The sequence below is a fragment of the Chenopodium quinoa genome, unplaced genomic scaffold, assembly GCF_001683475.1.
Source record: "Chenopodium quinoa cultivar QQ74 unplaced genomic scaffold, ASM168347v1, whole genome shotgun sequence".
In the NCBI taxonomy this organism is placed as follows: Eukaryota; Viridiplantae; Streptophyta; class Magnoliopsida; order Caryophyllales; family Amaranthaceae; genus Chenopodium; species Chenopodium quinoa.
Window position 1 is genome coordinate 975,730 of NW_018745003.1, and position 12,718 is coordinate 988,447.

General features: G+C 30.3%; 3 protein-coding genes across 6 annotated transcripts; 2 read left to right on the forward strand and 1 right to left on the reverse strand.

Moving 5' to 3' along the window:
- The first annotated feature begins 1,163 nt into the window (after window positions 1-1,163).
- On the forward strand, window positions 1,164-2,825 carry LOC110707745. Its single transcript, XM_021885784.1, has 5 exons — window positions 1,164-1,521; window positions 1,609-1,999; window positions 2,075-2,218; window positions 2,333-2,533; window positions 2,633-2,825. Exons 2-5 carry the CDS (start codon window positions 1,877-1,879, stop codon window positions 2,744-2,746), a joined length of 582 nt encoding a protein of 193 aa, XP_021741476.1. The 5' UTR covers window positions 1,164-1,521; window positions 1,609-1,876; the 3' UTR covers window positions 2,747-2,825.
- A 128-nt stretch (window positions 2,826-2,953) lies between these two features.
- LOC110707746 (protein FAR1-RELATED SEQUENCE 7-like) lies at window positions 2,954-7,860 on the reverse strand. Of its 4 annotated transcripts, XM_021885785.1 has the most exons (7): window positions 6,902-7,860; window positions 5,270-6,377; window positions 4,023-5,025; window positions 3,854-3,943; window positions 3,694-3,777; window positions 3,545-3,610; window positions 2,954-3,459 (listed from the first exon to the last, which is right to left on the reverse strand). In XM_021885785.1, the coding sequence occupies exons 1-7, from the start codon at window positions 7,134-7,136 to the stop codon at window positions 2,977-2,979; spliced, it is 3,069 nt and encodes a 1,022-aa protein (XP_021741477.1). In that variant the 5' UTR covers window positions 7,137-7,860; the 3' UTR covers window positions 2,954-2,976. The 4 variants fall into 4 exon arrangements, with proteins under 4 accessions (XP_021741477.1, XP_021741479.1, XP_021741478.1 ...); XM_021885787.1 differs by lacking the exon at window positions 3,854-3,943; XM_021885786.1 differs by lacking the exon at window positions 3,545-3,610 and having other exon boundaries at window positions 6,902-7,859.
- LOC110708107 lies at window positions 7,641-11,153 on the forward strand. The gene is made up of 9 exons (XM_021886217.1): window positions 7,641-7,711; window positions 7,807-7,845; window positions 8,483-8,653; window positions 8,756-8,824; window positions 8,912-8,962; window positions 9,040-9,120; window positions 9,198-9,285; window positions 9,344-9,510; window positions 9,588-11,153. Exons 1-9 carry the CDS (start codon window positions 7,641-7,643, stop codon window positions 9,859-9,861), a joined length of 1,011 nt encoding a protein of 336 aa, XP_021741909.1. The 3' UTR covers window positions 9,862-11,153.
- The last annotated feature ends 1,565 nt before the right edge of the window (window positions 11,154-12,718 follow it).

Here is a 12,718-nt window from a genome sequence, read left to right on the forward strand (position 1 = left end):
AAATTAACCAAAAAGGGAAAGGAAAAAGAACAAGAATATGACATCAGAAAAGCTTTCAGCTTGGGGTTGACTCCACCTTCTCCAGCCATTGGTAAATTCTAACTAAAAGAGACTATATATCCTAATTTTTATATGAAAAATTCTAAATTTGTGGTCTAAATTGTCCTAAACAGAAACAGGGCCCACCTTTTCAACACTTGGTGATATAATTGAACAACCAATAATTTCAACAAATGGTAATATGTTCATATATTTAATAATAATGTACATAAACTTAAGTAGAAATGTTCATTTCTAATTATTATGTGTAAATACTATTAACTTAGTGTATCTCCAAAATGATGATTTATAATACAGCTGGAGAAAAGGATGTGGGTAAAACTTCAGCAGCTTCAGAACAAAGAATTGAAGAATTTTCTAGAACTGGTATAATGTTCAATTAAAAAGTGTAAAATGTTCATTTACAAACAAGAAATATTCATTATTAATTGTATTATTTTGTTAGACGCAGCAACTGGTTCAAAACTTGATGCTGACACTAGGTCAGATAATGAAGGATTGCCTAGAACAGGTATAATGTTCAATTATAAATACTCAAATGTTCATTTACAAAGAAATTATATTATATCTAATTAAATTTTTTCTTAGATGCAGGATCTGGTTCAGTGGTTGATGCTGACCCTAGGTCAGATGGTGGTGAAAAAAGTGATGATCCAAAAAACACAGTTGGAGGTGGAAAACAAAACAAGGAAGATGTTTTTGAAAAAACAAAAAATGATGAAAAAGTGGAGGGGTAAAATCCTGAAGACATGTCTTACTATTAGGGTTATGTAATGGTGTAGGATAAAATATCTAGATGGAACAATTTAACTTATGTTACTATCGTGTTGTAACTTGAAACTGGTGTTTCTCAAACTATTGTATGTGTGAACATTATTTTGTTGAATATGTAATATGAATGTGTGGTTTATGTTAAATCAATAGGTTTATGTTAAATCAATATCTTTCATTTTATGAATTGAAAATGATTCAGGGTGTTACATAAGAAGCTTTTATTTTATTAATATGTACTGACATTGTTTCACTTTTCAGTGAAAACAAGAAGATTGTTGCTTCATCCTCAAAAGTCACAAAAAGGTACATTATTTATATTAAGTAAATGTTCAAAAATAATAATGAACATTTTCATATACCTAAATGTACATTTGTGTTATGTAATATGACCAGGAATGATGATAAGAAAAAGTCAATTGCAGAAAAGAAGAAAAAAACTGAAAAGGAAAAGGTTGAAAGGTATAATTTCAAATTTATTTATATACACTCAAATGTTCATTTATGTTCCTCATAATTTTCTTAATTTAACAATATTTTATATTGAACAACAAGACCAAAACGCGAAAAGAAAACACTTCCTCCTGCTTTCCGATCTCCTTACTTGGTCAAGTACAAGGATCTGTTTAAAGATGAGAAAGCCATGAACCAAATTGCAGTAGACTTTGCTCTTGGTGGAAAAGATGAAAGGTAATTACTTACACTAATTAAACTTAAGGTTTAATATCTTTTATAAAAATATGTTCACATTCATATTATTAAATGTTCATAATGCAGTGCACTCTTATACTATGATGGCTTGAATCTCATCAATAGAAATGAAATGAAAACTCTTGGAGATGATGTTGAAGTGACAAATTGTGTCATAGATGGATGGGCAAGGTTTCTTAATCATAAAAAGCCGAGAAACAAGATTTATTTCTCAACAGTGCTTCATGTTAGTCTTTCTTCTTTTTTTATATTATTGATTCTATTTTCCTATGATAAATAATTGCTAAAAATTCATTTAACTTCTATATGTTTGTTTGTATTTCAACAACACATTATGTGCACAAATAAAGTTTGTCAAGAAGGATCATCAATGAAGACAAGAATTAATGCCTTCATAGAAAGAATTGACAATGAACTGAAGTTGAATAAAATTGACAGCATTGTTGGATATAAACAGGTATTAATTCTTGTTTAATACAAATGTTCAATTACCTTCAATATATTGTCCAATAACATTATATAATTTGTTCAGGTCTTCTTCCCAGTATCAACTTCTCAACATTTTTTTCTGTTGTGCGTCAATCATATAGAAGACAAAATTCATATAATTGACAATAGAAAACTACCAAAAAAGGTATCAGTCCAAGCAAAATATGAAGAACAACCAAAAATGATGGTGAGATAATATGTTCATTTATAGTTGACTACATGATCAATTATATTTTATTAATTGTTCATGTCTTCATCACAATACAAACTTCTAAACAATTTTTACTCTTTTTTCTATCAGTTAAAAGGATTGGCAGAGTACATGAAACACCTTGGATATCAAGATGCAAAAAGAATTGAAGACTACACAGTTGTTTTGGAAAAGATGAAATGGCGTAGCAACAATGACTATACAAACTGTGGAGTTTACATTATGAAGCATATGGAAACCTTCACTGCTGATCCTAATGAGAGCTGGATTTGTGATTTAAAACCAAACAATGTAAGAGTTATAAATGATCAATTATTTAAGATATAATATTCATTTATGAAACAGTAAAGATTGTTTAATTAAAATTTGACAATTCATTTTGTTCAACAGGTGGAACAAATTAGAAATCTAAGGCTCCAATACACAGCAGAACTGATGTTATTTGAAGAAAACACTGAATCAAGAGCAAATAGAAGGAAAGCTAGAAAATTTGCAACTTTGTAGTTTCAAATGTTCATTTACAACTATGTATATGTTCATTTCTTATATATGACTATTTTTTTTTTTTAGAAGTAGACTTATGGATTTTATTTTAATATTATTGTAATTGATATTTCATTTTAATCTTTGAATGAAAGTTTTTTATATAATAGATCGAAAATTCAAAATTACAAAATAGTAATTAAATCAACATTACAAAAAAGTCTAATGTTTATAAAGTTCTGGAATACTAATTATTTATCTTTATTAGCCAAACGTTTAGCTACACTTGTATCAAAAAAGGCTAACAACCTATCATATTTAGAAGAAATCTTTTTAGAACCTAATTGAACATTTCTTGATTGAAGAATTGGAACACGAGCACCTTGATCATTTCTTTGAACTGTGGGAGGAGTAACTTGAACATTCTGAACAGGAAATCCTTGATCATTTATTTGAACCGTAGGAGAAATAACTTGAACATTTGTTGATTGAACATTCCTGGAGTTGGATATGATCATTTCTGGATTGGTGTTTGAACAATTCTGAGTTTGATTTTGAACATTCCTGGGAACAGTAGGTTGAATAACAACAGGAGATTTTGTTGACGCACTAGTATGAATTGGAACTCTTGGATTAATTTGAGAGTAAGTTTTAACACCAGAAGCACCTTCATTTGCACCAAAATTAGAACAAGGTTGAACAGCAGAAACACCTTCAAGATTTAAATCCTTCGCCTTTAAAAAAATTAAATTGATCATTAATAAACCAGTATATGATCAGTTACAAACACTTATACAAACAAATATGGAAAAAAAAAACCTTAGCAATAGATGAAATATCAACATCAATAGATATGATAGATGAAAGAGAGCTTTCACCAGTAGCCTACAAAAAAACCAAAAAAAAATATAAAAAATAAAAAATTAAATAAAAAAAAATTATAATATAGATCATAAATGTTCATATACCTGATCAAAATCATTGGAAATACTATGATTTGATTCCTTAGAACTAGAAGGAATTTCTTCTACAACAGCTGATTTTAAGCCGACCTATATTTTTAAATTATAAAAATCAATATTAATAAAATATAAATAAAATGTTTTTTTTTGGCACATTTGAATTTACCTGAGCCCGTTTATTGCTCAAAACAATCAATTCAATGGGATCACTAATAGAATTAGCATAAGTAACAGCACAACCGTTCTCATCAAGTTCCTATTTAAAAAAAAAAAACATAAATGATCATTTACGAAAACTGAAATGATCAATTTGAAAATATGAAATGATCATATACCTGTACAACTGCTTGCCCTATACCCCTTTTGTAAGGAGTGTACAGAGACTTTTTCCTCTTGAAATTACCCTTTGCCTTGTTACACTGCTTCTCCAAGGTACTCTTAGGCCTTACATTCCTCTCACCTTTAGGCCTAGCTTTTGGAGGATTCTTGATCTCAAGATCAACAATTTCAACCTCTTTAACAGGTTCACTAAAGTCAATTACACCTGATACACTCTCAACCTTTTCTTTTAACAGATTGAAATAACACTCAACCTCTGCCCTTGCATTCAAAGAATTCTGACAACTTGTTATCAACTTAACAAACTTTCTGATTGTTTGTGACCTCCAAACACTAGTAGCCACAACATTTGTCCTCAAAGTAGGTTCTTCAATACCATGACTACACATGGCAGCCTTTGTCCATCGTTTCATTATATACTCTTGTGGAATATTACGCACACAATGCAAATGATATACTCGAAGAGAATGAGAACAAAGTAAACCAGTCTCACTAAAGTACATGCATGTGCAACAAATTGCATGTGTTTCCTTATTAAAAACAACTTCATGCTTAATTATATCCTTCCCAGGCCTCCAAAGAAGATATGAATATTCTGGAAAACGCAAACCATTATCAACATGATCATAAGCTGTCCCCCTAATGAACTCCTCTTCAAAAAGAACATAAGCTTGAATAGTGTACAATGATCTTGCATGAACTAATATACCAATATTAGCAAAAGCTAGGTGCCTATTACCCCTCAGAGTATTGTAATCTCTTGCACCTTCCTTACTTCTCCACTCAGAAATGACATCAAGAAAAACATGATAAAAATCACATAAACCTTGAGTCTTATTAAGACGTTGTGAAACTGACTTATTAGTAGTTTCACTACGTTGAGAAGACAATATACCACCAGACCAATACTTCTTAGAATAAGCAGGACACCACATTTCCTTTATTTTATACAAATCACATAACCAATCATCATTTTCACATTTGTATTTATCACACATCCTGTATAACAGAAATGATCATATATTAATTTAAAAATGAACAAAATATAAATTAAAATATGTACATTTGTGTAAAGAATAATGATCATAAACAATATGGACACTAATAATATTATGATAACATACATAACAAAGTAAATTGTATGATCATATGTAAAACACTAAATGTTCATATATATATCACATAATAATCAAATATATCACATAATAAAAATAAAAAATAAATATAAAAAACAATAATTTACCTTTTCCAGAAATATTCAAATTCAGCAGGAGTTTCACAATACTTCAAAAGATATCCAAACAAATCTGTAAAGCCTTCCAAAGCTCTCAATGCTCCAATGTGTTTCTTAGAATTTTGTTCAAGATGCCATACACATAAACGATGATGAACAGTTGAAGGAAAAATGTTTCTTATACCCGCTGCAATCGCTTGTGCTTGATCAGTCATAATTGTAATGGGACTTTTCCTCCCCATTGAGTGCAAAAATGTATCAAACAACCAATCAAAAGACTCGGTGCGCTCATTAAGAATAAAACCCATACCAAACATGACATTGTTACCATGATGGTTCATCCCAACAAATGGAGCACATATCATTCCATATTTATTAGTTCTATAAGTTGTATCAAAAACCAACAAATCTCCAAAGTAATGATAATCTCTCATCATCCTACCATCACGCCAAAAAAAACTAACTAAAGCACCACTATCATCTTGTTCAAAATCATAATAAAAATCTGTCTCATCCACATGTCTCTTGGCAAAATATTTAATCAATTGGTTACCATCACATCCTTCAATTTGGGCAGCTTTTTCAGATGACAATGCATTATAAGCATCAGAAGCAGTAAAACAAAGATTAGGAGATCCCCCAACCTCCTTCTTTAGAACCCTCAAAGAATCAGTAACTTTGACTCCACTCAATTTCATTGTTGAAATGAAAAGAAGCTGCTCTTTATTCACATCTCTTTGAGACCTTATCAAATGCCTTTTTTCAGGAGGAATCATAGCATGATTATGAACCATTTCATGTCTTGTACATGTATAGACCCCTAAATGATCAATATGAAACTGCACAAAAGCTAAACAACCAGTTCGATGATCCAACTTCTCATAAATCCTTTTATTCTTACACTTATTATCTTTGAATCCCTCATTACAACAAACAAATCTTTTCATCAAAAAAGAATCATCTCTTCTTCTCTTACTCTTCCCAATTCGAATTCCAAAACCTTTCCTAAAAGCATATTCATTATACGCTTCGAAAGCTTCATCTTCAGATTTAAATTCTTTATCCTTTAATTCAGACTGTTCTGCTTCTAAATACATAATATCATCATTTTTTTCCACTGCACAATATACAATTATAAATGATCATAAAGAGTTTCATGAATGAACAATAACAAATAAGTAAAATGTTCAATATCAAAACAGCACATGATCAATTGCAAAAAGAATTTCAGCACATAATATTTTGAACAATATTTTCATTATTTACCACTACACATAATATCGATATAAAAATGTAAAAATAAATGATCAAAAATGACTTTAAGACTGAACATAAACACATTAGTAACAATGAATAAGAAAACATAAACGATTAATTGAAAGTATAATCTACAAAATATACGACAAAAACACACAATTCTAAAACACAGAGAAAACAACAAATGAAACAACAAATGAAGCAACAAAATGTTCATACAAAGTACAACAATCCAAAAACGTTCATCATAATGTAATCAAAGTAGTAAATTCAAAAATCGAAAGTGAATAATAATACATCAATTAAGTTCAAATTAACAGAGCATTATAACAGAACAAATTAGGGATAATTAAAAATTGAAAAATTATGATCACAATTACTCACATTGTTGCACAAACGAATCAACGAAACGAAGTCCAGAAGGAAACACACGCTCGCAATCGCGATCAAAATCAACGCAATCTCCAGATGCAGAATTCGCCATTGATGATCGGTAACAATTAACGAATTCGTTCAAAAAATCAAATGAAGAAGATGAATTAGCGAGAGAAAAATGTAGATCAAAAATGGAGGTTGGTTGATCAATTGAAGAGAGAGAAAAAATAGGGTTTAAAATCATATATATACATAAATTGAATAATAAGAATCAAAGGAAAAAGGAAAAAAGAGGAAGAAAAGAAAAAAAGAAAAAAAGGAAAAAAAAAAAAAAAAAAAAGGAAAGAATCGCAAAAGGAAAGAAGCTGCACATGAGAACTCAATACCAGCTACAAAACGACGTAGCATAGGGGGGGTGTAGGGAACACACCCTACACTAGGGTGTAGGGTAAAATTTTCAATTTTACTGATATTTACCCTATATGAAAAATCTTAATTGTTTATGTTTATCCCTACACCCCCCTAAACGACGCCGTACCACTACCCCCACACATTTCAGTAACTTCCCTCTAAAACTGTCAGTAACTTCCCACTGCCCCACCCATATATATATATAATTAAAAAAAAAAAACTTTTCAAATAATCACATTTTTCTTTCTCATGCTCTTTCTCCAATTTATCACTCAACCTCCATTTTCTCTCTCTACTCCATTTTCGTACATGCAATTAGCAAGTAAAATTGTCTAAAATGTCCGACATAAGAGACGAAATTGCACAATCTCGACAAATTTCAACAACAACAAACCAAAAATCTAATGAGTAAGTATGTTTTACATGTTTAGTGTAAAATTAATTGAAAATTGCGAAACAAAACCCTAATTTTTTGGTATTTTTTCTTTTTGATGATGCTTCAGGAAAAAAATTGAAAATACTGGAGTTCCAGAACAATCAAAGTAAGTATTACTATTTTTTTTGGAATTATAAGCATAAATTTATTTAAATTTGCTCATATTTAAACAAGTTACTGTTTAATTTCAAAATAAACATAATTTTCCTCTATTTCTGAGACGATAATAAAAATTTAAACAAGTTACTGTTAATATTGAAATGTATGCATAATTTTGATTAAATGATCAACCAAAAAAAATATAAAGTATAGTATTGTGAAATATAATGAACAAATACAAAACAGTATATGTTCAAATTGGATTGTGTGCATATATGTGTGCATATATATGTATACATATGTTCAAATTTGTATATTATGTGTACAGCATGCAATTATGTTTGTTTCTAAATTGTTCATCTAAATTTATGTGTATACATTTACTGACATATTAATTGTTCATTTCTAAATTCCATTTTGTACAAATAGAAAACATATACTTTATTCATCTGTGTAGTAAAATGAACATTTACAAAACACTATATTGTCAAAATTCATATTATGTTATATATATCCATATATGTGTATACAAATGTTCATTGCTACAACTATATTGATCATTTATATGAACTATTCTGTACATTTGTCTAACATAGAAACATCATGTCAATTTTTATGATTTACAATATTAATTTACATTGTAGTGATGTACCATTTAAAGTGATACACTTGATGCAATTTGACAATGGAATGTTCAATCCTTATCCTATAATTCATGAGAGAAAAGAATGTTCTGAAATAGACAACAAATTGGATAGAAATGAAGTTATAAAAAAGTGGGAACCCTATTTATTAGGAGATAACCTACATCCCAAGTAAGTTGATATACTTACAAATATTCATATATGTAATATTTAATGTACAATCATTTACTTCAATACTTAATCTCATAACTGAAATAATTTGTAAAATTTTAGTGAACCAAAAAAGTTGAAAGTGAAATTTATAATGTCAAGATCAAGGCCAGAGAAAAATCAATCAATAAGGTATAAATACTTAATAAAAATTCAATAATTAATTTTTATACAGTTACATAATCATACTTTTATGTATTAATATTCGAAAAATTTCAGTGAACAAGAGAAGGAAACTTCAAAAATAGATGATGCATCAACAAATCAAGGGTATATTCTACCTCAATGTGTTTAATGTTCATTTATTTCTTAGTTGTCATACATAATCTAATGATTTGCATTCTCAGAAGAAAAAAAACAACTGAAGAGGAAGCAAAAACTGATCACCTACAACAAGAAAAGGCTGGATCAGAATTAGTGAATACAGGGTATTTGATTCCCATAATGTTCATTTTCATATTACTTAATAAACATTTTTAATTATTTGAAATTAATTGATTTTCAGAAATCAATCACCTAAGAAAGACACAAGAGAGGTTGAACAACTACAACCAAAAAAGGATGCAGCAGGGTATTTTCAGAAATCAACTAATGTTCATTTTTATATTAGTTGATAAACATTTTTAATCATTTTCAATTTTTAATTTTCAGAATCAATCAACTGAAGATGAGCCTCCAAAAGAGGCTACAGCAAAGGATCAGCCTACACAACAAGTGAAGGCTATAGCAGAGGATGAGCCTCCAGCAGAGGAAGAGCCTCCAAAAGAGGATGAGCCTCCAGCAGCAGTTGAAGAAACACATTCATACATAATGCAAAAGTATGAACATATATAACTTATTAAATGTTTCTATTCCACATTTACAATATTATTGATCATAAATTATCTGTTGCCAGGAAAAAATTAAAAGTGTCAACTCAAGGAATACTAAAAAAACTGACAAAAAACTGGAAAACTGCTCCTGTTAGCAAGGTCATTGCTGCTAAAAAGGCCCCTGCTACAACTGTTGATACTGCTGGAAAAGCCACTACTGCTGAAATGGCCCCAGCTACAACTACTGAAAAGTCCTCTGCTGCAGAAAAATCCCATGCAGCAAGTTCTGCAAATGCACAACAAAAGGCCCCTGCTGAAATTAAAAAAATCCTATTAGGTAATGTACATAATTGTTAAATTAAATATTAAATTTTTTTAATCAATAACACTTATACTGAAAATGTTCATTTACCAATTTGTAAATGATCTAAATGTATAGGTGGTGAAGAAATTGAGATTGAGGATGAAACAGAAGAAGAATTGCAAAGGGATGAGGAGTTGACAAGAATATTGAGAGGTATAAAACCTGTTGAAGAGTTAAATTTGTCTCAAAAGAGTGAAGAATCTTCACAAAATTCAAAGCAACCAAGAAGGAAAATGGTTGCAAGGAAAAATCAAAAGAAAAAAGAATTGGAAGAAAATCAGAAAAAACAGGAATATGAACAATCACCATCAAGAAGAACAAGAAGTAAATCACGAGGTAAATAAAATGTACAATTTCTAATATAACAATGATCATATTAAATAAAATATTACAACTATATTAATATTTATATAACAATGTTTATTTGCAGATGTTAAGTTGCCTGGCATATCAGCTATAGCAACAGCTGCTGCAGCAATTGCTGAAAACCTACCAGCAGCAACAACACCTAAAAAACCTGGGCGTCCAAGGGCTACAACTGCAGTTGCAGAGAAACCTGTTGAGAAAACAGGGCGTACAAGGGCTGCAGTTATTGGGAAAGCAGGACAAAAAGGTAAAAGAACATATCTAAAACAATAAATGTTCAATTACAATCTTACACTTTTAAAATGTTTATTTTACTTAATGTAATTGATCAAATAATTAGGTGGTCAGAAAAGACCTGCTGCATCAGCCAAAAGTCCTGCAAAAAAAAAAGAAAAGTCATAGATCAAGTGCCTTATGATGAACCATCAGAGAATGAAGAACAAGAAGAAGTCCCTGCAACAAGTTATGCTCCTGCAGAAAAGAAAATTCTTAAAAAAGTAGAACAAAAAGGTAATGTACATATTAATAAAGTTAAATGTTCAAATACAAACTAGCAATTTACACTTTCATATATATATGTTCATTTTACATATTATAATTGATCAAATGTTTAGGTGGCCAGAAGAGGCCTTCTGCATCAGCTAAAGGCCCTTTGAAGAAAACAAAAATCATTGAAGAACAATCAAAGGAGGAAAATGAAGAAGATGATAAAAGTAATACTGATAGTGGATCAGACAGTGAGGATCCAGCTTTTGATGCTGAAAAAGAAGAAGATGAAGAAAGTGAGGAGGTGAAAGTAGTTCAAGAAAAGAAAACAACATTGAAAAAACCAAAAGCTGAAGAAAAAAGAATGGTTCTGTATGAGAGGGAACCAATAAAAAAGATTGTGAAGAGGAAAACTGAATTTTCAGTGGCTAAAAAAAAGAAGAGGAGGAAGAAAAGAATGAAGAGGAAGTTGGAAGTTCGACAAGAGGAGGCCATGTCAAATTCATGCATTGGGTTAAGAAAATGAGTGATACACAGAAGAAATTAGTGCATGAAATAGGACTGGGGCCGTTGTTGGATATAGAACTTCCTCAGCTTGACAAACAATTCAGCCATTGGGTTTTAGATAGCTTTGAAGTCAGTAGTTGTAGTTTTGAGCTGCCTAAAGGTGAGAAAATTGAAATTGAGGTGGAGGATGTGAGAATTGTATATGGTTTGCCAATGGGAGACATTCCCATTGTTGAAGCCAAATCAGACAGAGCAAGTGAAGATTTTGGTGTATTTATAAAAAATTGGAGGTCAAAATGGCAAGGCAAAACACCATCTGTAAACCAAATTATTGCTCAATATACAAGTGATAAATTCAAAAACCAAAGGCCAACAGAAGAAGATTTTCTCACCAACTTTTTGGTAGTTGCTGTGAATTGTTTGATGAAGTGTATTTCAAACAACCAATGCCATTTCAAGTTTCTGTTTTCTATGATGGACAAAGAAAAAATAAAAAACTTGAATTGGTGTCAGTACGTGTTTGACTCTCTCATCAGTTGCCATGTGACATGGAGAAAGAGTGGAGGAAAAGGATTCTACAATGGACCACTGCAATTTTTGATGGTAAGTTTACAACACACAATAGTAAATTATAAAATGTTCATTTTAGTAACAATGAATGTTCATTAACAAAATGTTAAATATCGATTTCGTCTAAGATTTTAATCTTTTATATTAATTGTTCATTTGTATTATATTATATGTTCATTTATAGTAATGGGTTTTGGTGCAGCTGTTCTACTTTGACAGAGTTCAAAGATTGAACAAAAAACAACCAAGAACAATTCCAATAATTTCTTGTTGGAAAAGGGATATGTCACTTGAAAGGATAAAAACAGAAAATGATTTGAACTATGGATATGGAAAAGTCCTTCCAAGAATAGAAGAAAAGCCTGCAGACAATCCTAAGGTACAAAATGATCATTTATAAATTATGAAATGTTCAATATCAAAACACATAATGTCTTATATGATTTTTCTTATATGTTCTATAAATGACAGGTCTTTATGAATGAATTTGCATCGATGGTACAAGAAGTTGGTGCATCTTTGGCAAGACTTTCTACCAAATTGGTTAAGGCAAAAGAGCTCTTCCCTGGGAATCAGTTGGTCAAGAAGGTAGATGAAGTGTTAGGAAAAATGGCAAGAGAACCATCAATTCTCAGCCAAGATGAAGAAATATTTGGATCAGAGGATTTTTTGAATGCCATAGCTCAAATTGAGAAGGAACTGATGGAGGCAAGTGAAGCAGAAAAAAAGAAAATAGGAAATGAGAAGGAATATGATATAAGGAAGGCATTCAGTTTGGGTTGCAACTTAACTCCCCCAACTCCAACAACTGGTAAATATGCTTAATTAAAAATTGTCATTAATTTGAATATCCTTACTTAAAGAGTATAATATAATTAAAGAATTAAAATTTAATTTATTTGAACACAGAAGCACAGATTA